This window comes from Lipotes vexillifer, unplaced genomic scaffold (assembly GCF_000442215.2).
Source record: "Lipotes vexillifer unplaced genomic scaffold, Lipotes_vexillifer_v1.1 scaffold1293, whole genome shotgun sequence".
Lineage (NCBI taxonomy): Eukaryota > Metazoa > Chordata > Mammalia > Artiodactyla > Lipotidae > Lipotes > Lipotes vexillifer.
Genome location: NW_006790911.1, coordinates 1,928,579 through 1,955,005, shown reverse-complemented (window position 1 = coordinate 1,955,005; position 26,427 = coordinate 1,928,579). Strand labels below are relative to the sequence as shown.

The 26,427-nt window shown below is 39.2% G+C and overlaps 1 protein-coding gene across 1 annotated transcript in view; it reads right to left on the bottom strand.

The window, feature by feature from the left end:
* The window catches only part of INPP4B (inositol polyphosphate-4-phosphatase type II B), a 352,372-nt gene that overhangs the window by 66,072 nt on the left and 259,873 nt on the right, over positions 1-26,427 (bottom strand). The window contains exons 16-20 of the mRNA XM_007464000.1: positions 13,134-13,306; positions 11,682-11,805; positions 10,073-10,190; positions 6,676-6,816; positions 1,854-1,951 (exon numbers count right to left, since the gene is read on the bottom strand). Coding sequence (XP_007464062.1) covers positions 1,854-1,951; positions 6,676-6,816; positions 10,073-10,190; positions 11,682-11,805; positions 13,134-13,306 — 654 coding nt within the window. The remainder of the gene's footprint in view (positions 1-1,853; positions 1,952-6,675; positions 6,817-10,072; positions 10,191-11,681; positions 11,806-13,133; positions 13,307-26,427) is intronic.

Below are 26,427 nucleotides of genomic sequence, written 5' to 3'. Positions count from 1 at the left end.
GGGCATCTTAGAAAACCATAATTGAAAAAGAGTCATGTACCCCAATGTTCATTGCAGCTCTACTTACAATAGCCAGGACATGAAAGCAAGCTAAGTGTCCATCCACAGATGAATGGATAAAGAAGATATGGCACATATACACAATGGAATATTACTCAGCCATATAAAGAAATGAAATTGAGTTATTTGCAGTGAGGTGGATGGACCTAGAATCTGTCATACAGAGTGAAGTAAGTCAGAAAGAGAAAAACAAACACTGTATGCTAACACATATATATGGAATCTTAAAAAAAAAAAACAAAAACAACTGTTTATGAAGAACCTAGGGGCAGGACAGGAAAAAAGATACAGATGTAGAGAATGGACTTGAGGACACAGGGAGGGGGAAGGGTAAGCTGGGACGATGTGAGAGAGTGGCATGGACATATATACACTACCAAATGTAAAATAGATAGCTAGTGGGAAGCAGCCACAAAGCACAGTGAGATCAGCTCCGTGTTTCGTGACCACCTAGAGCGGTGGGATAGTAAGGGTGGGAGGGAGATGCAAGAGGGAGGAGATATGGGGACATATGTATATGTATAGCTGATTCACTTTGTTATAAAGCCGAAACTAACACACCATTGTAAAGCAATTATACTCCAATAAAGATGTTTAAAAAAATAATGAAAAAAGTGATCCACCAACGTCCACGTTATAATGGACTTTTCCCATAATTACTAATGCAAAGTAGTTTTGTTTATATTATTAACCTTCTGAGTAATTAACAAACTGAAAATCCATAAGTATGCTGGCTGCCAAAGAATCTCTCTGTACTTAATTTCATTTTGGCTTTAAAAGTATTTTATTTGAAATAAAATATAAAAGCGGCAGTAAAATTTTCTAACTGTAAAAACACACGGACATGTCCTTATGCCACTGTAATATTTTGAAGCAAGATAACTGTGTAATGAAAAGACCTAAGTACTCTGCTACCTAAGATATTTCAAACTAAGTATCAGAATACAGTTCAGTGAACAAATTGCTAGTGAACAGATGACAGGTAGAGTTTTATTACAGCTTTTGGTAACAAATATTAAGATATTTCCTGCTTTATTAAAACCTAGTTTCTTATTGTGAATATCTAAGTATCTCAACTTATTTCTTTATAGTACTTATGGATGAGCTCCAAATACATTCTTTATTCTCTAATTTTGCACTGCTCAAATGCTTAATTTTGTGGGAAAAAGGACGGCAGAACTGAACAATGGCACAAAACAAAACAAAAAACAAAATGTAAAACACAGTTCTATAGGCTTATGCCCCAACATTTTCACATAAATATCGCAATGAGTATATTCAATAATTTGCTCCTTAATTTATGTCATTTTTTATTACCTGTAAAATTTATATTCTATTTGACATATATATATATGCATAAATATAAAATATATAAATATATACACACACACATATATATGTGAGAGCTATAGCTGATGTAGCTTATAAATCAGAAAACTAAATCTTTATTAAAGTCTTTTACATGGTTAAGAATTCTACAAAATTTCTGTTGGACTCAATTGAGATTTCTAATTATAAGTTCCTTATTTTTGACTTTTGGCATTTTCTAGTAGCACTGAAATTAATGTCCTAGCATGAGCAGCAGGCTACACTTGAGTGCAATCAGGGCACCGAGGCAGGTGTCAGCCAGGCCACCTTGGCAATCAGTTTTCTTGGCGCAGACAATCTCAAAATCACTCTGACATTCCCACACCATGCTTTATTCTTCCATTGACCTCTATGTCAGACCTCTCCCGAAGAATTATAATCAAGAAATTATTATTGTTGCTTTTCTTTGTAACTTGCATACTTACAATCAGGAGGCATCTTTTCCATAAATACCGTGTAATATTCTTTTAGAAGTTCAAAATTTTCCTGATTAATACTTTCTTGCAAAGAGACATCTCCAAACCTAAACAGAGAAAAAAGAGAATAGTTATGGGTTATAAAATAGCACCCGAAAGTTACTTTTTGTAATCTTTCTTTTTTAAATAGGTGGCAATAGTTTTGTAAGGAAGGAGTCTCTGTTTTCTAAGCAACATTGCGCAAAGGTGATTTCAACTATATTCCAGTCTCCACTGGCCCTGACTCCACCAAACCCTATTGACACACCAAAATATTCTCACAGTCATCAAATGTGAACCTGAATGAAATATGAAATCTAAAACACCAACCCCGTGCCTCTGCATAATTGATACTCAGTTAATGTTAGTCTCCCTACCTCTGCAGGGCTATATCTCTAAAGACCTAAAAACTCTTCCTTCTCTCTTTTTATCCCTCCTATATTCCTCTTCACCAATGACAGCTTGAGGAGAGGTCCAGAAGACCAGGACTCAACATTGGGCTGCATACAGTCTTAAACACACTGTCAACTGCTGTAGGCACATTAGTGTACTCCAGTCTCCCAGGGACTGATTCACTTCTGTGGCCCTTTCTTTCTGCCCACACCATGAAGGATGCCAGCCTCTGTACTGGTGCTCTTCTGCCACCTTCTTCAGGCAAAACTTTCTACCTGTATATCACTGACCTTGTGTTTTCTTTAAGCCCTTCTCAGGTTTAAACTTAAAATCCTCTTGTCTCTCTATAAAAGGATGCCATGCAAATGGCTTCCAATATGTATCCTCATCCAAACGGCTTCCAATATGCATCCTCATCCAAATATCTCCATTCAAATCTGTATTTCTAGATGTCAACTGAAAATTTCAAAGTGAATTAACCCACACCACTTCAAATGTAACCTAACCAAAAACTGAAACCACCTCCTCCTTTTGTTTAGAAGTAGGCGTGTTTCTAATATTCTGACATTAATCCAGGTTCAAAATCTAGGCACCCTTTTGGATTTCCTCAGTTTTCCGCACTCCATCCACTATTCACTGATATATTCACATTTCTGGTATCCTTTCCTTCTTTTTCTTTACCACCATCATTTTAGGTATATTAGTAATATTCAGTCTCGACTGGATATAAAGCCTCCCAAATACGATAAGTGCTATGCCTCCAGGCTCCTTCCCTTCCAATGTATCCCTTACATCATGGTTAGATCATTCATTCATTCAACAAATATTTATTTAACATCAGCCATGTGCCAGATGCTGCATGGGCAATGAATGAAATGTTGGAGAAGTTAGTCTACCACCCATTTCACCATACCCGCTCACTAAACTTCACTGCATCTCCTCTCTGTGTAAGAACAAAGTCCAGTCTCTTTAGTTTAGCATCTAATGTCTCCACAAAGGCCTCCGAAATCCTTTGTTTGTGGGAATGGAATTACACCCTTCTACTTTACCAGCAGGATTTTGATGCCTTTGGGACTTTTCACATGCTATTCCTCCTCTGACTAGGAAGACTTACCTTCCTTATCAGCTTGATTAATTCTGATTTGTCCTTCAAAGCCCTGTGGAAGGTGCATGTATACTATGAAACCTTCCTGATGAAATGTTCTCCCAACTGTGAATCACTTTCTTTCCTCCATGAGGAGGAAGGGTAAGCTGGGACGATGTGAGAGAGTGGCATGGACATATATACACTGCTAAATGTACACTGCTAAATGTTTTTTTGATTCCATTTTTCAGCATGGCCTCCTTCCTTCCTTTTCCTACATCTTTGCTTATTGTATGAGTCAAACTGTAGTGTATCATTTGTTGAACTGTCTTCCTTACTGGATGGTAGGTCCTTTCAGGATGGGGATCATGTCAGTTCTTCTTGTTACACTGCCTGCTTCCTGTGTCCCACAGCTTGGCAGAGTAATGCCTGGTGCAGACTCAATGTTCAATAACTTTACTGAGTTAAACTTGGAGGACAGGAATATGAACCCAGGAAAATCTACAGGAGAGTTAGCCTGAACTCTGAAATACACTCTTCTACCTTTTTCAGACATTATAAACACCTGGTATTTAAAAAATGTTATCCTTGCTGGAGTAATACTAGTGTTACAGACTAAATGTTTGTGTCCCCCCAAAGATCATATGTTGAAGCCCTAACCCCCAGTGTGGCTGTGTTTGAAGATGGAACCTCTGAAGAAGTCATTAAGATTATGAGGGTGGGGCCCTGAACCAGTAGGATTAGTGTCCTTGTGAAAAGAGTCATCAAAGAGCTGGTTCTCTCTACACACACAAAGAAGAGGTCATGTGAGCACACAGCAAGAAAGCTGAAGACAATTCTCACCAGAAACCAAATTGGCCAGAACCTGGGACTTCTCAGCCTCTAAAAATGTGACAAATAAATTTCTGTTGTTTAAGCCACACAACCTGTGGTAGTTTGTTATGGTGGCCCAAGAAGATTAATTAGTACTTACTTATTTAAAAATGGATATACATTACAAAAGTTTGGGCTATGGGTACATATATAGTAACATATTATATCTGGATTACATAGCATACCTAACATGTGAATGTTGATGGATAAAGCTCAAAATTCAGAAGCAGAAAAATAAAGCTCAGAGAACAAAGTGATTTGCTCAAAATAGTAGTTGGTTGATACCTGAGGGCCAGCCTTCCTGCTTCCCTTTGTGTTTCTCTCTATTTTGCAGTTGTGTCTCCTTTTCAAATCCTATGTATCTTAAACAGCATCCAGGTATGAAAAATACATTTTTTTTTTTTTTTTTTTTTTGCGGTACGCGGGCCTCTCACTGTTGTGGCCTCTCCCGTTGCGGAGCACAGGCTCTGGACGCGCAGGCTCAGTGGCCATGGCTCATGGGCCCAGCCGCTCCGCGGCATGTGGGATCTTCCTGGACCGGGGCACGAACCCATGTCCCCTGCATCTGCAGGCAGACTCTCAACCACTGCGCCACCAGGGAAGCCCAAAAAAATACATTTTTATAGGCAAGACAGATGAGAGAGAAGGGGAGGGGCATTTAAAAAAAAATAAAGTGACTAACATCTAAAATAGTAACAATGACATGTAAATTAACCTAATCTAGAAGGCTTGAAACTACAATGCTAACTATTGAAAAGTCTGTAAATGGAGAGTCTCACATTTCTCTCAGGACTGTACTCACAGGCCTTAACTGAGTAAATTAAACTCCAAACACTCTGTACTCTAGTGTACCAAAGAAGAGACAATTAATTTAGAGTGCTGTTTTTCCCCCCAATTGTTCATTAATATCATTTACCTCCCAAATTGTATAATTTATGTTCATAAATATCATTCTCCTCAATCTGTGAACTTGCTGTGAGACAACATATAAAGATAACTGGAATATAATCTGATCTTACATAATTATTTGCAAAAGTGCTTAATTACTGAAGAATCAACTTTTTGTACAATACAGTGAAAAAAATTATATTCTGATTTAAGCATACTATAAGACAAGAGACTAATAGCTTCCACACAGTTTGAGATTAAACATGCAATACAAAACTGGCATGGAATTTTGTAACTGGTAAGTGAGAATTATGAAAATCTATGTTGTCCAGAAAATCTTTTGGATGAACGGGAGAGACAGAGAAATCATTGAAAATAGTAGCTAAAAACAGGCACCTTCACCATCATTGAAATTCAAGATGGCTATAAATGTAGTGGTAGTTTTAGTTTAGTAAAAAACATTAATAAAGGATTAAAACATACTTATTAAGTCATGGCAAAGAATATGCCAGCTACTTATGGGGGAAGGAAACATTTAGAGGGTGAATTATTGACAAGGAAGCATTTTAAAATACTCTTCAAAAGTTTTGTTTTGGGGGAAATTTTCCAGCTAGGCTTTACAGCAAGACACTGACTTCTAAGCTTCCCTGGTGGCGCAGTGGTTGAGAGTCCGCCTGCCGATGCAGGGGACACGGGTTTGTGCCCCGGTCCGGGAAGATCCCATATACCGCAGAGTGGCTGGGCCTGTGAGCCATGGCTGCTGAGCCTGTGCGTCTGGAGCCTGTGCTCCGCAACGGGAGAGGCCACAACAGTGAGAGGCCTGCGTACCACAAAAAAAAAAAAAAAGAAAAAAAGACACTAACTTCTTTCTCTGAGAAGTTTTAGAGAATCTTTTAAAAATGTGTTCTGTGAATCTTAACTCTTATCCACGTTTTCGATAATCTCTACATGGGAATAATGTAAGATGCAAAAGTAATTCCTTTGCCCAAAGCGTTTTTGACAGTTGCTTATGCGATCACATACAATCATCTGTCATTTAACTGAGAAAATTATTATGAAAAGATGTGTTGTCATCCTCCAATAACAATTATTTTAGTAAATAAATTTTAAAAATTAAAAAAAGTTTTTGAATAAATTTAAAAAATTATTTTAGTAAATAAAACAAAAGGAAGAAATAGTGTGATTTATTAGGTCCAGAAAATTTGGACACAATTAGCAGTTTACAATGTTGAAATACATAGAAGCACAAAAAAATTCTAAAATTTGATACACACATGTAGGTATTTGGAAACATGAAGAAAGTTAATCCATGTGAATATTTTGGTACTGACACCAATATTTTCCTTGTTATTTTGCCATATTTAAATTTGATGTGGGCCAGGAATCCTTAAATATGAATAATTCTACTTGCCATATCAAATAACTTTGTACTGATGAAAAGGAAAATGTTACCCATGAATCTAATTTCTATGTACAGGAACATGTGGAATTATTTAGCATATCCATAACAATTAAACAAAAAAATCAAGTACCAACCTTACATCTGAAGCTTACCTCTCAGCAAGAGTTTGCTGTTCATTGATTCCAACATTAAAAAGTACTGGATACACATGAAGCAATTGTCCTTCTTTAATCTGTAGAGGCAGGGACTCAAACATTCTGCCTGGAAGCTTCACCTCCACCACATAATGTTCACTGGAGAAACAGGAGGGCAAAGAGAAGCAGCCTTGCTTTATTTCATTCAATTTTATGTTACTTTAGATTCATAGGAAAGAAACAATAAAACAGCTGGAATATAGCAGTGATTTAGGTTTCTGGCTTCTATCTGCTTATTTTCTTTTATTAATTCATTTGATAATCATTTCATTCACTTCACTATTAAATTACTTGGCATAAAGAGTCATTTACGTTTATCTCCATTACTCTGAGGTTTTATAGGAAAGGAAGAATATTTAGTGCATCTTTGTATAAAAGGGCCATGTGCATAAGAGCTTCAATATTTGTTTTCTTGATTTAATTATTTAAAAACCCAGTCTCAAGAATAAGAAAAGCAATTTAATGATGGATTTTTTAATATAGTGAAACTAATGAACCAAATCATTTATACATTTTTTAGCATGGCCTAATTGTTATTATTGATGAACTTCCGTTCGTGATGACCTGATGGAAATGTAATGGTTTCATTATTTAAGATGTAACCTTTCAGCTTTCCTGATCATTTTGCAACATTAACATATCACCAGAGCATTTTTTCTTTGGAAATTTCCATTAAACATTACTCCTAATGTTTAGTGTTGAAAATTTAAATTAGGATTCACAAAATAGGGTCAATAAGAATAGCTGCTTGTAGATTCTGAAACTTGATATCTTCTGATCCAGTGTGAATTGATTAAAGAAATGTCAAGTTTCACCTGGAATTTAGGAAAATCCATGTGTTTCCTGAACTATATAGAGTGCTGGTGTTGTAATATGTGTATGGGGTAACGAAGAACAGGAAAATTAGAGAGTCTCTGTGAAAATCTTTTCAGTTTCTCTAGTATAATAATACTGCTACATACTCTGGATACTTGACAGTGAGACTTGTTTCTTACCTCAGCTTTGAACTAGAGAATCTGGAAATACCATCAATCTAGCAAGCAGGGATGTTAGCACTACCCCCAGAGGATGGACACTTTATTTTTCTTTCCTAAATTGCTCTCAGTGTCCTTTACAATAGCCTGGCTAACAGAAGGCTGATGTTTATTTCAAAATTTTCAGGAATATGAGAAGATTCAATGAACCAAGCCTGCATTTAAAGATTTCTCTGAAGGTAAAACATTATACACATTCTTTATGATAACTTTTTTTTTTAATTGAAGTATAGCTGATATACAATGTTGTATTTCAGGTGTACAGCAAAGTGATTATTCTTTTTCAGATTTTTCCATTATAGGTTATTACAAGATACTGAATAGTTCCCTGTGCTATACAGTAGGTCGGTGTTATTTATTTTTTATATAGCAGTGTGTATCTGTTAATTCCATACTCCCAATTTACCCCCCACCCCTTTCCCGTTTGGTAATCGTAAGTTTGTTTTCTATGTCTGTGAGTCTATTTCTGTTTTGTAAATAAGTTCACTTGTATCATTTTTTTTTGATTCCACATATAAGTGATATCATGTGATATTTGTCTTTGTCTCACTTACTTAGTATGATCATTTCTACGTCCATCCATGTTGCTGCAAATAGCATTATTTCATTCTTTTTTATGGCTAATATTCCATTGTATATATGTACCACATCTTCCTTATTCATTCATCTGTCAATGGGCATTTAGGTTGCTTCCATGTCTTGGTTGTTGTAAATAGTGCTGTTATGAACATTGAGGTGCACGTATCTTTTTGAATTAGGGGTTTCATTTTTTTCCAGAGATATGCTCAGGAGTGGGCTTGCTGGATCATATGATAACTCTACTTTTAGTTTTTTAAGGAACCTCCATACTGTTCTTCATAGTGGCTGCACCAATTTATATTCCCACCAACAGTGCAGGAGGGTTCCCTTTTCTCCACACCCTCTCCAGCATTTATTATATGTAGACTTTTTGATGATGGCCATTCTGACTGGTTGTGAGGTGATACCTCATTGCAGTTTTGATCTACGTCTCTCTAATTAGCAATACTGAGCAACTTTTCATGTACCTGTTGGCCATCTGTATGTCTTCTCTGGAGAAATGTCTATTTAGGTCTACTGCCCATTTTTTGATTTTTTTTTTTTTTTGATATTGAGCTGTACGAACTGTATATTTTGGAAATTAATCCCTTCTCAGTTTCATCATTTGCAAATATTTTCTCCCATTCTGTTTGTTGTCTTTTTGTTTTGTTTATGGTTTCCTTTGCTGTGCAAAAGCCTTTAAGTTTAATTAGGTCCCATTTGTATATTTTTGCTTTTGTTTTCATTACTCTAGGGGACGGATCCAAAAAAATTGCAATTTATGTCAACAGTGTTCTGCCCTATGTTTTCCTCTAGGAGTTTTATAGTATCCAGTCTTACATTTATGTCTTTAATCCATTTTGAGTTTATTTTTGTAAACTCAACGAATGTTCTAATTTCATTCGTTTACATGCAGCTGCCCAATTTTCCCAGCACCACTTATTAAACAGACTATCTTTTCTCCATTCTATATTCTTGCCTCCTTTGTAGTAGTTTTAATGACCATAAGTGTGTAGGTTTACTTCTGGACTTTCTATATGATAACATTTTGTCATCTCTATTAAAATATAATTGACATAGGGCTTCCCTGGTGGTGCAGTGGTTGAGAGTCCGCCGGCCGATGCAGGGGACACGGGTTCGTGCCCCGGTCTGGGAAGATCCCACATGCTGCGGAGCGGCTGGGCCCGTGAGCCATGGCCGCCGAGCCTGCGCGTCCGGAACCTGTGCTCCGCAACGGGAGAGGCCACAACAGTGAGAGGCCCGCGTACCGCAAAAAAATAAGAAATAAAAAAATAATAATAATTAAGAAAAATGGTGGTATGTGCCCCTGACATAGGAATATACCTTTTCTAAAATGTTGCTGCTTTTAATACCAAGAATTTAATACCAAGTCATCTCAAGAATTATGACACTATTAACCAAATGATTCCAGCAAAAGTAAAAACATTCAGAGCTTTAGATTAGATAGTAATAAAGAGAAATTTTTTTTCTCATGCCTGCTATTATTTTGAATTTCTCATATTTCATAGGGGAGGCTTACCCTACTTACCTCATTTCAGTACAATTTACAAACATTCATGAGACTTTTATGAGTTTTTCAAGATCTTCCCCTGTCATGTCACCTACATTTATTTTTCACCAAAAAGGAAAAGAGAACAAAAGAAACATTTCGAAACCAAACCTTAATTCTCCTTGGCTCCTTTGTCAGGGGTTAATTAAAAATATCTAACAAAGCTTGGTCTTAGGAAATGAACACCACTTACCGCCTTCCGGTTATAACTGGCAAGACATCATTGGATGTGGCTTCAGTTATTTTAAAAGCGACTTTCTTCAAATCTGAAATACCAACGGCCATGTCCTCCAGCATTCCAATTTCCTCACCTAAACAAGGGCAAAGGAGCCTAGTTACAAACATACTATTTGAAGAAAGTCACTTTGTACTCCACCTCCCTGCTGGAATTTGTTCTAACAGTTTAGTGAATGAGTTTCTGAAGGCAGCGAATCCATTCTCAATACGTTTTCCTGAGTCTGAAGGTTTTCATCAGTGAAACAAGAACCATTTAAATAGACTCCAGCTGTCCACATACCCTTTGAGGGAAGGAAAGAGGAATGCCTTTGCTGGAAGGTTAGAGAGAAGTTTTAATCCTTCTGTGGCACAAAGTATCATGCAGATCTCTTTCCCTTGGCAGGACTGACATTTGATTTCTAGAAATAATAGAGATGGCTGAATTGAAGGTCACTGACCCAAGCTCATGCTAGTTTTATATCTTAATACACTGACAAATAAAACCTAAGAAGGAGGTAATTAAATAAGGTTCTAGATCAGTCCTGCACAACAGAAATATAACGTGAGCCACATATATAATTTTAAATTTCCTTCTTTTTAAAGAGTAAAATTTTAAAAGGTGAAATTAACTTTAATAATCTGTTTTCCTTTAGCCTGATAGTTCCAAAATAACATTTCAGCTGTAAATCAATATACTATGATTAATTATTCATTAATTATTAATATAAAACATTTTTTTCACTAGTCTTTGAAATCTGGTGTGCACGTTGAGTACTTATTGATTTGGACTAGATACATTTCAAGTGCTCAATTGCCACACCAACCTATGTATTGAACAGGGTAGCTCTAGACATTACAGAGTTGGGACTTTAAAAATCCAGTCATTGAAACTAGGTTGGCAAAAGCCTTTATTTAAAAAGCCAGATGGCTGCTCAGGACTCCACTGTGAAATAATCTATAATTCCATTTTCAAAACATAATGAGAAAAAAAAAATGTCATGAAGAACCTAGGGGTAAGACAGGAATAAAGACACAGACCTGCTAGAGAAAGGACTTGAGGATATGGTGAGGGGGAAGGGTAAGCTGTGACAAAGCAAGAGAGAGGCATGGACATATATACACTACCAAATGTAAGGTAGATAGCTAGTGGGAAGCAGCCGCATAGCACAGGGAGATCGGCTCGGTGCTTTGTGACCGCCTGGAGGGGTGGGATAGGGAGGGTGGGAGGGAGGGAGACGCAACAGGGAAGAGATATGGGAACATATGTATATGTACAGCTGATTCACTTTGTTGTGAAGCAGAGGCTAACGCACCATTGTGAAGCAATTATACCCCAATAAAGATGTTAAAAAAATAAAATAAAAAAATAAAATAAATCTTGAAGACTAAAAAAAAGAAAAACATAATGAGAGTAAAAGCACAGTGACAAGGAAAATGAATACAAAGAACTAAAAATTACCTTCTTTCTCTAATGCTTGATGCAAGAAAGGTTTACTATTCATTTTTATATTTAACTGAAGAATCTATGGATCACATATCTTTATGAATAGGAATACTATTTTAACATGGACTAAAGCAATACTTACTATATGTACTTAGCAGTCCTTCATATTGTACTATCAATCCCACCGTGTGAAGCTGCTCAAGGAAGCCAGGGTCATACAAACTTGTGTGCAATTTGATGATAAAACCACAGACCAATCCAGCAAGCTAAAAAAAAAAAAAAAAAAAAAAATCATTGAAGAAATTACTGGGGTCAGCAAACTTTAATTTAAAAATATATGTCTTTGAGACATCACAGACATAATTAGAAATTTTCAAGTATATGTAACAAAATTATAACTATTTATATATCCATTTTGAAATGCGTTGACTGCATTTACTCTAGTATGGCTTGGGGAAGGCAGCATTATGATATGGGAGAGACCATGGACTCGGAATCTGCAAATCCTGTCCCTCCCATTTCTAAGCAGTAAAACCATAAAAAGTTACTTAACACTTCCAAATCTTTCTGTTCTTATTTTTTTGCACACAGAAAATAGAGATAATAGTTCTCATTTCGCAGAGTCGTTGAAAGGACACAACGGAGAAATGTGTATAAGGCAGAGCATAATGCCTGACACTTAGCTCCGTTTGCTACTGGGTCGTGCATGAAATAGGGGGGACAAGAGATATTTTGGGTAAAACATTCCCTTTGTCTGGAAGGTTTAGAAGGAGAGGCTTCTGTCTCTTTCCTTCCACGTGTCTGTCTATAAAACTCAATCATGGTGGTGGAGGCAGGAGGGGAGAAGGAACACAGCCATTGTGATGGAGGCCAACCTTGGTGTCATGGGCTAGGGTTGGGTTGTAGGCAAAGGAGGTGGTCCTGTCAAACTTCCCATTCAAGGCTATGGCCTGGTGAACTTATTTTATAAACACCAAAAAAGAGATCATTATGAAGTCCCGTCCTGGGATTCATGAGGGAGCTGTATAAATAAAGGGTTGCAAACAGATCCCTTTTGCCGGTCCTGGCTGCCATCCACACTGTGCATGGTGTGGAGAGCCCTGGGCATAATATGAGGACAGGACGGGGGATCCTTTCCTTTACAGACTCTCTGCCCTGTGAAACAGCATGGACATTTCAGAGACTTGGCCACCTCTTTGCTGAAATAAATACTTCAGGTCTCAGACACTGTTTCCATTCGGCTTGTATTTATTATGAGTAAGAAAAACTGGGTTCTAAACTTTAAGAAAAGAATCCCTTTAAAAAGAAAACTGCCAAAGGACCTATCGTATAGCACAGGAAACTCTGCTCAAAATTATGTAACAACCTCAATGGGAAAAGAATTTGCAAAATAATAGATATATGTGTATGTATAACTGAATCACTTTGCTGCACACCTGGAACTATCACAACATTGTTAATCAACTATATGCCAATATAAAATAAAAAGATTTAAAAAAAAAGAGAACTGTCATAAAAAGACATCTATCTTCACCAAGGATACTATCTGACAACCCATCACTGTGCTGGGCTCACAAGATCAAGAGGCACCTACTGCTTGGCTGAAGACGACGTCTCTTCTTAGCGTCAGCATCAAACATTGGGGAAGGCTGTAGGCAAGCTCCTGAAGGAGCACGAACGTCAGGGACTGCTTGGCTCGATTCACCACTTCTCCCATGCAGTCCTTCAGGGTAAGGATGAGGGGATACAACTGTTCATACCAGTCCTCTGCGGGGTGGATGGGGCATAAGAACAGTGGGATAGATGAAGGAAGGTCTTGGAAGATAGAACCAATTTGTTTATTTTTTTCAGTGAAGTTCTACACATTATTAAGGAGTCACAAAGATTAGATTTAAAGATCTCTGATTCCAATCTCTCCTCTGAACTCCAGGTGTCTATTACCAGCCACCCACTTGGGTGTATCTAACTCATCTATAGTAGAAGTCTTCTCTTCTCTACTCATCTCTAATCTGTGCATTGCCTGTATCTTAGTGGATGGTGCCACCAAACTCTTCCTGTGCTCGAAACAATTTCTTGGACTTTTTCTACAGTCTCCACGTTTACTGGGTCATTAAATCAGTTCTACCACCATACTAAGCCATCAAACACTCATCTTCCCCCTTGCCCTCTCTCATCATCATTTATCCATCTCCTTCGGACCACTTTCTATTCCGCTCCAGAACTGACCCCTCTTCCTCCAGTCATATTCTACTCGAATCCTTTCTCAACAGAGTTGCTAGAGGAGGATTTCTAATCAGTTTGAATCCCATCACTCACTCTTTCACTTCCTCAACTTAAACTATTTTAAACACACCAAAACATTCAGAACAAAGTCCCAAAGCATGACAGACCCTGCATTATCTGACCTCTGCCTACATGTTCAGTCTCATCTCTCAGAACTTTTTCACTTGAAGCCTTGAGTCCCAGGTGAGCTGAACAACATGGATTTCCCCAAACCTGTTCTCTCTCATCTCAGTGTCTTTGCAAATCCTATCTCCAATCCTGGAGCACATACATATCTTCCTGAAACACTTTATCTTCTCTGCAGACTCAATTCAGGGTTTCTCTCTTCCAGGAAGTCTTCTTGATTTCCCCCTTAATCCCCTCCTCCCCCATCCCTGTTTACTAAAAGTTTGCATCACAGCTCCTTGCTCTTACTGTTCTAGAGCGATCCATGCTGTTCTGCAAGAAAGGGAGCTCACTGAGGGTGAGAAATTTCTGCTTTAATCACTGAATCTCCAGAAGCTAGCATAGCAGATATTCAGTTTTTAATTGAATGAGTAAAGTTGTAATAAATATAACAAAAGTCTTTTAAGATATAAACATGTAAGAGAAAATCAAGTTTTTGACAATATTTGGAATTCGAATAGCTTTCCTTCAAATCAGGATACAAAATTGAAACCATCTGTGCTTTTTGTAGGTCTAGAAATTTAACATGTTTCAATTATATAATTATGACTTTGGCATGTGAAATAGAAACAAGTTATATCCTATTTCAGTTTATTGGTAAATCAAACCCCTGACAAATGTCAAACATTATAAATTCCAGACTGTGTGCTATTCCATTAATACGTAAATAAATTAACAGTAATGGGAAAAATACAAATATCATTTAAAAGAAACAAGCGAATGCTGAAAAATTAATTATGAAACAAGATCTAAAATGGTATGACTGGGCTTCCCTGGTGGCGCAGTGGTTTAGAGTCCACCTGTCGATGCAGGGGACACGGGTTCGTGCCCCGGTACGGGAGGATCCCACATGCCGCGGAGCAGCTGGGCCCGTGAGCCATGGCCGCTGAGCCTGCACATCCGGAGCATGTGCTCCGCAACGGGAGAGGCCACAGTAAGAGGCCCGCGTACCACAGAAAGAAAGAAAAAAATAATAATAAATTAAAAAAATTTTTAAAAATGGTATGACCTTCTCAGTTTACAAAAGTGAATGATGTGAAAGGTCAATAATCAGTTAAAACCTTGGAAGGGTTATAGGTAGTGATGAAAAGAATCATAATCACTATTGTACCATATCTATTGTCACTTACTTATTTTATGTTGTGGTGAAATAGATTAGATGAAATAAACCAAAATGGGCGAAAGGATAATTAATGGCCCCAACTCAATAAAAAGATGTGCTCCTGTTAATACTCCATGTAAATGCTTATGTGATGCTATAATGCAAAATACATTAGGAATATTAGGAATTCTTATTTTAAAATATTGTGGAATTAAGTGTTATTATAGGAATAAAAAAACACTAGAGAAAGGGGAATTCAATAAAGGCCTATTAAATTTGTAATCATTTAATAAAGGAATCACTGTGGGCAGCCTAGGATGAAATATGAACCGTGGTTCAAGTAAAACAGGCATTCCGTGACTATTGATTTTTATGTCATTAGTAGCTGTAAAAAGGGCAAATGGAGGTACATTAGACTTATTTTCAGAATAAAAGGCACATCAGTAGACACCAAGAAGGAATATTCGATATTCCTATTGTTTTCATATTTACATTCTTTTATCTCCCATTCTCTCCTACTCTCTAATTATTGTTCTCAATATGAGTGTGCACACATACACAGAAAACAAATATCTCAATAAATTGACCCAGATGTAGATCTTAAAAGATAACAGACTGAAAACCTATTTTGTTTCGTGCTGAGGTCTGCAGAGGTGAATTTCTACTGAAGAATTCTCCAACATAAAATAAAGCCTGTGCGCAGTAGGTGGCGCTGTTTTACCAGGCTGAAGTAGAACTACTTGGTCACTTACTCCATTCAGGTAACTGATTTATATACTCTTTTATATATTTGCATAGTTCCCAAACAGCAGGTACATGTTGTATGGGCACTTTGCATCCTACTCTCCTGTGTCAAGTGGTCAATAACCTGGACAAAAGTGTAATAGGCTCTTTCTATGAGAAAATGGAAAATTAACTTAATTTTTTTCCCTTGGAAGATACTAAGTGACAGCTCAAATTAAATATAGCTGATGGTTTTCTTGAAGATCTTTAAAAGAGGAATCTTCACAGATTTCTTCATTTGCATCAGGATAATTTCTTAACTCACTTCTAAACCTATCTTCACACTTATCTAACCATTTGACTCAATCAGAAATTACAGTGACATTAAAAAAGAGACAGAGAGATCACCTGATTTCTAGTCCTTCTAGAATAAAACTGAGGACCTGGAAAAATAAATAAATACACTGAAATTCTAAATCTAGGAAGTGTTGTTAGGTATTTGTCTGACACTAGCAATATTCCAGTGTCTCTGTTTATTGTAATTATATATACTTTTTTATGGCTAAAAGTTAAGGAAAATGAAAATATAAGAAAACATTAATGATGAATGAGAAAATTACAAGTTGGTGAGCAAGGTAGAATGGCTTAAAGATATTAATAAGCTTCCTATAAAGAAGCATACTTGAGAAAGCTAAAATTACATTTTTTTTTCCTAGAAAAAAAGCAATTTAAGTTCAGCAGATAAAGGAAAACCTCACTGGCAAATGCAAATTGTGATGGCTTCAGGTTTTGTTCCCTGTTAATATTCACTCAGTGTAAATCTCACGTTCTGAAACAAACACAATGGGGTGTGATAAGCCAAAGAAAGGCCAAAGTAGTCAGTTCATAAACAGCCTTTTTGCTCCAATGAGCATTCCAAATCACTCTCATAAAGGCAAAAGAAATGCTTTAGTTTTCTCTTTAAAAATGTTTTTGGGGGCTTCCCTGGTGGCGCAGCAGTTAAGAATCCGCCTGCCAACGCAAGGGACACGGGTTCAAGCCCTGGTCCGGGAAGATCCCACATGCCGCGGAGCGACTAAGCCCATGCGCCACAACTACTGAGCCTGCACTATAGAGCCTACAAGCCACAACTACTGAAGCCCGCATGCCTAGAGCCCGTGCTCCGCAACAAGAGAAGCCACCGCAATGAGAAGCCCGCGCACAGCAACTAGAGAGAAAGCCCGCGTGCAGCAGCGAAGTCCCAATGCAGCCAAAAATAAATAAATTAAAAAATATATATTTTTTGGGTAACAACAAAAAAAGCTGTAACTCCTGATGGTCCTGAGACCACTGTCATATCCCTCTCAGCTTCCTGTCTCTCCATACTTACAATTTACATGGGGTTTATTTTGTCCTGATGGGAAAACCATTTTCTGGGAGGGATAAAGATGGTGTTCGTTCTGCATTTTCTAGTCCAAGGAGGAAATCTTGAAATGCACACATCCACTCTTCTGAGTTTAGTTTCCTCACGTTTCAACTGAGATTTTACACACACACACACACACACACACACACACACTCCTGATATACCCAAGGACGCAGGGTAGTTAAGGGCTCACCACAATATAGTCACCGCACCTACACCTCTCACAGAAGCTAACTGGCCCAGCAGGCACTTAAGTGCCCACATCGTTGATTCTATCCCCTGGGCTCCTTTTAGTGACAGAGGAAAATATGAAGAGAATGTTTTAGCGTCTCTATAAAAACTTGCTGAAACTCCTTAACCCTGAGACCAAGAAGCAGAGTCTTTCCTCAGGAAAGCATAAAAAGCGTGTGGCTTTGCTGAGCTTTTCCTGAGCTTTGTGAAGTGTGTTGGAAGGCATCCAAGCAGAGCCTGTTTTCCAGCTTCTCTAATGCATTCAAGTGAATTCACTGAAGGATTCAAAGAACGACTGCCGGGCACCCCCCTCGCCTCCTCCACACACCATCTATTTCCTGTACAGGTTGTTCACGTCCTCTGGCTCTTAGGTTGCTCAGGAGGAAAAAAAAAAGAGCCGAATACCAACCAATGGTAGCAGAGCATAATGCTCTCTTTCCAATTTCTGAGCCATTTTCTTCTCAGGTGCTTGGTCTCTTTCTCTCATTTAAGATAATGAACTTCACTTCAAGGAAGCTTGTAGCCATTGTTATTTTTGTTATCACCACTTTTTAGACATGGGGGTGGGGGGAAGGAAAGCTCACAGCTTGCATGCCCATTAAACTTTATGCAAGGAGATAAGAGAAGAAATGAGCCTGGCTCTTAGGATTTGCCTAAATTAAGAAGATGATGAACTGTGAAGTCATTAGAATGGCCTTTAAGGAGGGTGATAAAATTTTCAAGGTTCTGAGAGGAACAGAGACCCATCTGACAGGGTTTTTATAGGATGCCCAAACCTCAGTTAGCACAGAACTGGCAGTGAGTTCAAGGCTGAGGGCTGGGAGTGGGTATATCATATCCCTGCCCATAGAGTCCTTGTTGGTTTTGAAGAGCCTATGTCCTCCGTCAACCCAGAGATGGCTAACTATGTGTCCCTCTGTCTTTTGGGTACAATTTTACAATGTGAACATCAGCACTGAGGGGTCAACTAATAATAAGTCTTCCTCTCCAGATACCTTCTAGCAGGTCTCCTTTGTATACCACACATGGCCAACTTTGGTCACAGGCTCTAGACACCCGGCCATAGGAGGCCTCCAAATATCAGCCGTATCTCTGAGATAGAGGACACAGAAATGAGGCTAATCCAGACAACAGACGAGTAATCAGGGAAAGAAAAGCACCTGCTGAGGCTGGGCTGCCTAGAATGACTTCCTTGGCTACTCAGAATGACCTCCTCCAAGTCTTCCTAACTCCTTGCCCACCTTTACAATCTGGTCCAGGAGTTAAAAAAAAAAAAAACAAACAAACCTGTATTTATCTTTCTTTAAAAAATGCTAACCTGGGCTTCCCTGGTGGTGCAGTGGTTGAGAGTCTGCCTGCTGATGCAAGGGACACGGGTTCGTGCCCCGGTCCGGGAAGATCCCACATGCCGCGGAGCGGCTGGGCCCGTGAGCCATGGCCACTGAGCCTGCGCGTCCGGAGCCCGTGCTCCGCAACGGGAGAGGCCACAACAGTGAGAGGCCCGCGTACCGCAAAGAAATAAAAAATGCTAACCTGTCTTCCTTATATCAATTTCCCCTCTTTTTTTACTGCCATCGTAAGAAATACATTCGTCCTTCAGTATCCATGGAGGATTGGTTCCAGGAACTCTTGCAAATACCAAAAACCAAGGATGCTCAAGTCCCTTCTATAAAATGGCATAGTACCATCATCCCTCCGTATCCGCGGGTTCCACATCTGGGGATTCAACCAACTTGGATGAGGAACCTGCAGAAACAGAGGGCCGACTGTATCCTTATTCATTAGACAAATAGAGCCTCTTCAATGTGAGGTCCTATGGTTGATACTAGTATTAAAACTCATGGCCCCTACCATCAAGGAGCTTAAAATACAGAACCCATAAACTAACTGGAGGAGGTCAGAAGTGGGACTCGAGGGGAGCGGGGAAGGGACTGAGACGACTTTAAGGACGTGGAAAAGGCAGGAATAAAGGGGAAGTAAGTGTTGAGCCTGAAGCCATAGGAAAAACCAATGGAAAACCAGGTGGGCAGTCCCCATGGTAGGCATAGGAAATGGAATAAGTAGGCGTGGGGAGAGAAAATGGAAGGTGCAGAGTATGGGTGAGCAGAGAGCCAAAGCTAAGAAGCAAGGCCAAATCTAGCAATAATGGGTATCAGGTAGGGCAAGGTTAATGATAAGCCTGGGAGGAAGATCACATGTAAATGTTGTACCTTCCTTTGCACCTAGTAGGAGCAGTCTTAAAGGCTCCAAGGGTATTCACACAAAAGACAAACGTGTGGGCTTCCCTGGTGGCGCAGTGGTTGAGAGTCCGCCTGCCGATGCAGGGGACACGGGTTCGCGCCCCGGCCTGGGAAGATCCCACATGCCGCGGAGCGGCTGGGCCCGTGAGCCATGGCCGCTGAGCCTGCGCGTCCGGAGCCTGTGCTCCGCAACGGGAGAGGCCACAGCAGTGAGAGGCCCACGTAACGCAAAAAAAAAAAAAAGACAAACGTGTATCTTCAAATGTTTTCATCGTCGTGTCCAGTGAGCTATGATCCAAGGTAAGTGACTGATCTTGGCACCTTCCAGTTGTATGAGGAATGAGTGGACTGCTCAACTCGACACACTGCTAGGAGAACAAAGGCAACTTTTCTCATGTCAAGGGAACCTTATTTGTTTAAGTCCTGCCAGTCTGAGAACAATGTCATAAAACTTTCCAGTCTTGCTCTTAGAAAAACAGCAAAGGAAATGCATCAACTGATATCCTGCTTAAACTTCTCGTTTCGTAGCACAAAGTTGAAAGCCTTAAGTAAATTCTGCTAAGACAGTTTCCAGGAACTAAATCCATTAATCAAACAAGTTCTGCATTGGTGGCAGCACAAAAGTTTTGAATCAGAGTTTACATTGGACCAGGAAGAGTCACATATTCACATTCCTTGAGCTTATTTTGCCTTTTGGCCTAAAAAAATCTGTAACCTCAGGACTCTGACCTACAAACACGCTGAGCTTTTAAGAATAAGTCCGTAGGTCATAGGTCATTGAGCAACCTAAAATCACCAATACATCTACATCAGACAGCTCTTGTCATTTAAATTTTGTCCAGTATCTAAGACTGAGAAAAGAGGGGTGGTGGATATTGAGTTGATGAAAGCCTGATTAGAGCACAGGCACCCAGAGGGGAAAGGGAGATACGTTATCTACCCTGCAGCGAACTAGGTGAGTGTAGTAGTTCAAGGCCAGTGGAATACAGTGCATCCTTTTAAAAATTATTTCTACAGGGGCTTCCCTGGTGGCGCAGTGGTTGAGAGTCCGCCTGCCCATACAGGGGACACGGGTTTGTGCCCCGGTCCGGGATGATCCTACATGCCGCAGAGTGGCTGGGCCCGTGAGCCATGGCCGCTGAGCCTGCGCATCCGGAGCCTGTGCTCCGCAACGGGAGAGGCCACAACAGTGAGAGGCCCGCCGACCGCCAAAAAAAAAAAAAAAAAAAAAAAAAAATTATTTCTACAAATCCAACAAAGCCTCATGTAAACAGGTTCAACTTATAAGTGGCAAGTAACCAAACATAACATAAACAGTACCATTTCTCACTCTATTCCATAATTATATGCCCCACAGTCCCCACATGGGATATATGAATCTTTTTTCTTTGCCTATCTCAGTTTCTCTGTGGGAGTGAGTGTCATCAGATTTATGAGAACGCTAAATAATATTTCAATTGTAATTATGAATACTTGGCAATTCTTAATTTCTGCATAAGGTACAATTCCATAGTAAACTTTTAAGAGATACTCATGGGATTGATTTTCATGAAGTTATCCCATAATACTGCTAATTTGTGTCTGATAAAACTTAACATTTTGTTCAAAGGGTGATAGCAAAAAATTATCTGTACAGAGTTAAGGTTAGAGATGCTTTTTCCTGGAAAGAACAGAAGCAGTGCAGCATCGTGGTTGAGGGGACAGGCTCTCAACTCAGAGCACCAGGGCTGGAATCCAGGCGCTGCCGCTAGACTTGGCATCAAAGCGCATGGGTAACTTCAACTATCTACTTCTTCATCCATTAAATGTGTGGAATTACTCCTATGAGTGTTGCAAGAGCGAAATAATAAATGCGGTATCTTAAAAATAAGTTTTAGCACAAATTAAGCCACCCCAAATTGTTAGCTACTATCTTTAAAAAAATGGAAACAAATATAAAGTCATTTCGACATGTGACCCAATGTCTGTCCACTTACCAGCACTTATTTCTTATGCTCTTCCTTCTCTCCTATTTCTGAGGATGACTATTTGTTCTACAGCTAGATCCTCTATCCGTACACCGGGTCTCACCCCCTCTCACTACTGAAGAGTATCACTCAAGCAATTCTCTCCCCTGCCTCTGACATCATCAATATTTCCTTTGTTACTGGATCATTCCCATTAGCACACACACGGTTATTTCCCCAACTTTAAAAAATAACCCTCTCTTGACCCTACTTACGCTATAGCTTCCACCCTATTTCTTCTGCTTCCTTTTCACAGTGAAAGTCCTCAAAGAGTTGTCCATACATGCTGTCTCCAGTTCCTTTTCTTCCTTTTCCTCTTAATTCTCTTCACTGGGGCTTTAATCCCTATCTATTCTAGTAAAGCTACTCTCATCAATGTCACCAGTGGCTTCCACGCTGCTAAACCAGTCACTTCTCAGTCGTCATTTCACTTGACCTACCAGCAGCATTGGGCATGTTGATCACTCCTTCGTGGAACACTTTCTAACCCTGGATTTCAGGATATCATGCTTGGTGGTCACTCCTAAACCAGTGGCCACTCCTTATCCAACTTTGATGCTGGCTCCTCACTTGTTAACATTGAGCTGTCCCCATTTGTAATCTGTAGGTCATTTCCCTTTTCTCTGAACACTCAATTCTTTGCTGACATTATTCAGTTTCATGGCTTTAAGTACCATCTATATGGTGGCAATTCCCAAATTTAGATCATTTATCTAAACCTCTCTCATGAATTTCAGATTTTTATATCTAACTGCATACTTGATATTTCCACGTAAACTTAACATGTTCAAAGTGAACATGTTTCTATTCCTGACCACAAAACTTGTTCTATCCAGAGTCCTCCCCAACCAATCCACGGCCACCCATCCTTCCAGTTGCACAGGCCAAAAATTGTCTAGTGCTTCTGGACTCCTCCCGTTTTTCTCAATCACCCATCCAAACCACCAGAAAACTCTGTTGGCACCACCTTCAAAGCAAGTACAGAGCCCAGCTACCTTTCATCATCTCCACTGTGCTTTCTTATTAGTCCAGGCCACCATCATGTCTCACCTAGAGAATTATGTTCTAGGATTGGATTCTAACTATTGGAATCCTACTGGTTTTACTCTTTCCATCTACAGTCTAATCTCAACATAACAGCCTGGATGTTAAAATCTAAGTCAAATCAGGTTAATCCTCTGCTCAAAACCCTCCAATTGCCTCTTGATTTTCTCAGAGTAATAGCCAAAGTCAATACAAAGACCCTGCATAGTCCTTCCCCCAACAAGTTACCTCTAAATTCATCTTCTACTCTCTCCTCTTCACTTTCTCTGTTCAAACCAAACCAGCTTCTTTGCTGTTTCCTGATCATGGAAGGCATACTTACGCCTCAAGGTTTTTGCATTAGTTGTTTTCAGTGCCTCAAATATCCTTACCCCAGGTATCCACATGGCTCACTTCCTTACCTCCTTGTGTCTTTGTTCAAACATCAACTTCTCAGTGAAGCTTGCACTGACTACAAAACTTCAACAATATTCCAAAACCTTTTTACTTCGCTCTATATTTTTCCACAGCATTTGCCACTGTTAACATATTAGGTGATGCCCTTATTTCTTATGTTACTTTTTTATGTCGAGAGACGTAAAAAGAATACAAACTTCAGGATGTCAGGTGTTTTGTACGTTTCGTTCATTATTGTATCCCAGTGTCTAGAATAATGCCTGTATAGTAGATGCTCAACTAAAATATGCTGAATGACTGAAAGGAAAGAAAAAAAATCACTTTAAAAATAATGTGACATCTTTATTATCGTAAAACTTCAGAACTGGAAGAGACCTTAAAAATTTGCAGATGATCTGTATTTTACCAACAAAGAAAGTGAGGTCCAGAGAATTTAAGCAATGTGTCAAAGGTCATGAAGCCAAATTAGTAAACTGTGGACTTGCCAAGTATCTTGGCTTTGGGTCAAGTGTTGTTTTGTTACATCATAATTCACGGTACAATTTTTAAGGGAAACAACATTAATTTTCTGATAAGACTAAATGTTCAACAATGTCATAGGGTACAATTATTATTGGAGTTCTAAGTTTATGATAAAAATCTCTGTGTCATCTTTTATTTTTTACCAAGTTTTAATTTTTAACTTGTAAGTGTATTTTAAAAGTTGTCTCACCTGCTGACCTGTGAGTTTAAAAAAGCCTCATTCATTGATGTTTCTTTCCAATGGAATTCTAAACATTCATGTGTAGAAATTCATGGACTCCAGGAATGTTAAGTGCAAGTTCGAGGATATAATGATTTTCAAGCATGTATGCATAAATATGCACGTACACTGAAGATAGTCAATAATACCAAGAAAACCTAAGCATTTCTTGTCTGGTAGCAGTTATAGATCAAGGTGACTACGCGATGGACTCTACTTGCCAAGAATCATGTTAGGCTCTGGAGATTCAAGAGCAAATCAAAAATACTTGGCATATTTTCTCACAGAGCCAAGAATAGTAGGGGAAATAACATTTAAAACAGCATTACCAATAAATCAGAGATACAGAGGCTGCAAACTAGTGGCCCATGAACAGCTTCATTTGCCCCTCAAATGTATTTTATTTGGCCTTCCTCACATTGTAATAATTTTAAAAAATCTATTATCAACCTTTAAAAAATTGGGATATTTTATACAAAAATTCAGAGTCACTTGAAAAATCAGAAGATGTGGTAAATAACTTTAGGTCCAGATTCCCCCATGGGAATGATCGGCTAGAGCTGTAGCGGTGGCCCTCTTTGTAGGGACATTTACTTCCTAGTTTGCTCCAGTGTCCATCAATTTCACCTGACTCATTCATGTTAACCTGCACGATGACTGTGGGCCTTTGTACTTACAACCCTTGTAGAATGCATGATTCCATCATGTGCAGAATCCAATGAAAAATAAAATTGTGAGACTTTGGTTCAAAAAGCAGTCAACAAGCTTTTTTTTTTCCCTTCCTTCCTCAGTGGTATCTCTCTCAGCCCATCATGGTGATTTCTATTTACTCTTTCATGTCACAGTCCTTTGGGTATGGGGATGCTTGCGTGAAGAGCTTCAAAGGCACCCAGACTGACCCTGACTCTCCAGCACTCACGCCCAGGTCCCTTAGCAGATGAGGGTGGGAATGGGAGATGGTCACTGGACTGGGACAAGGATGGGGAAGCTAGGCAGGCACTGGAGGACCAGGGAGACAGAACTGGAGATGAACCAAGTCTCCAAGTCCCAGGCATAGCCTTCTTTGCCCATTATTTATTTACAACACAAAGCTAACACTATTAAAAAAAGGCAAGATGGTGACCATAGAGCATTAAACCCAGAGCAAAACGTCCTGCTGACTGAGGAATTCTGTGCACTTGCAAGTGGTCCCCTGCTTGTAACGCCAACTCTGGTCTGAAAGATCAGAAAAGGTGCCTCAGAAGATGTGAAGACTGAGCCTGTGGACAGTAGAGGTGGGCAAACCTTTGAAAGCCTGGCATTGAAAAGCACAAGGTGAGCTCTCCAAAGAGTCCAGTGTGGCTGGATCAGGAAGGTTGAGGTAGGGCGACATGAAGAAGATGGCAAAGCACTTGAAGAGGCAAGTGGGAGTCTGGGAATTTAGGGCCTTGTAAGATAAGGAGAAAACGTAACCAGCAAGCGAAGCATTAGCTATGACTACCTGGGAAATCATTCATCAAGGTATTAAGAGCAAACATAGAGGCAAGTAAACACACATGCAAAACTGCTCTTGAAATTTAAGCATTCCTTGTCCAACAGTTATTCTGCAGACCCAGTTCTTTTTGACAGATTCAATCAGGGATCACTCTGCCTGGAAGGGAGGCAGGGATGGAAAGCTTAGCAAAGTGCATGTCACAGAAATGCGAGTGCAGTCAGTTTTAACTATTAAGGTGACTATTTCTTCTCTTTTCCCTCATTTGGTCTCCAAGTTGCATTTGATTTTCATCCCTTGGTGCTTCCTACTCCTCAGCCTAGGGCAATCTCCACACCCCAAGGCTCTGTATTAGGGATTACGCTCATTTCTTCCTTTCTTTCTCTTTTCATCTTACCCAGTTTCATCTATCTATCTGCTGAAGACTCCCAAATGGATACTTCCTCTTCCACTTTCTTTATCTTGTAGATGCTGTCTTTGGAAAAATCTCTGTGTATCTCCTTTCAAATACAAGTTGCTCAGCCACCAGACTGCAAGAATACGACAATGACTGAGTGTATGTCTAGATACAGTGCCTGGCATAGAATAGATGCTTAAATAATATCTATCAACTGAATGAAAGGATCTTCCTCTTTGTCTTCCAACTAACATGTATTTGGTATGTCTCTTCCATAAGGCTTAATGCCATGAACTGTTTTAGATATATTTAGGTATAATTGTGTCAACTGATTAATTGTTCTATTCATTAATTATTTCAGGTGTATTAGGAAGATAGCTACTCTGGCCAACCAAAGATAAAGATAGGAAAAAAGATTTGCTAAAAAATGTGATTTGCTAAAACCTTGGATTTGTCCCTATTTGGAGTATGGGGGGCGGAATTTTTCAGACGACTGATCTTTGGCATTCGCTAGTCATGGATAATTGGTGATAAATTACTGATAAATTCTTGGTAGTTACCAGACAGTTGTGTTAACTGGAGGCAGGCAGCGATAAACTAAAAGATGTGGGGGGAAAATAAATTCTCAGATCCCAAGGCATGTGCCTGCAAGTTAGAAGAAAATTATGAATTGGGGAAGAGCG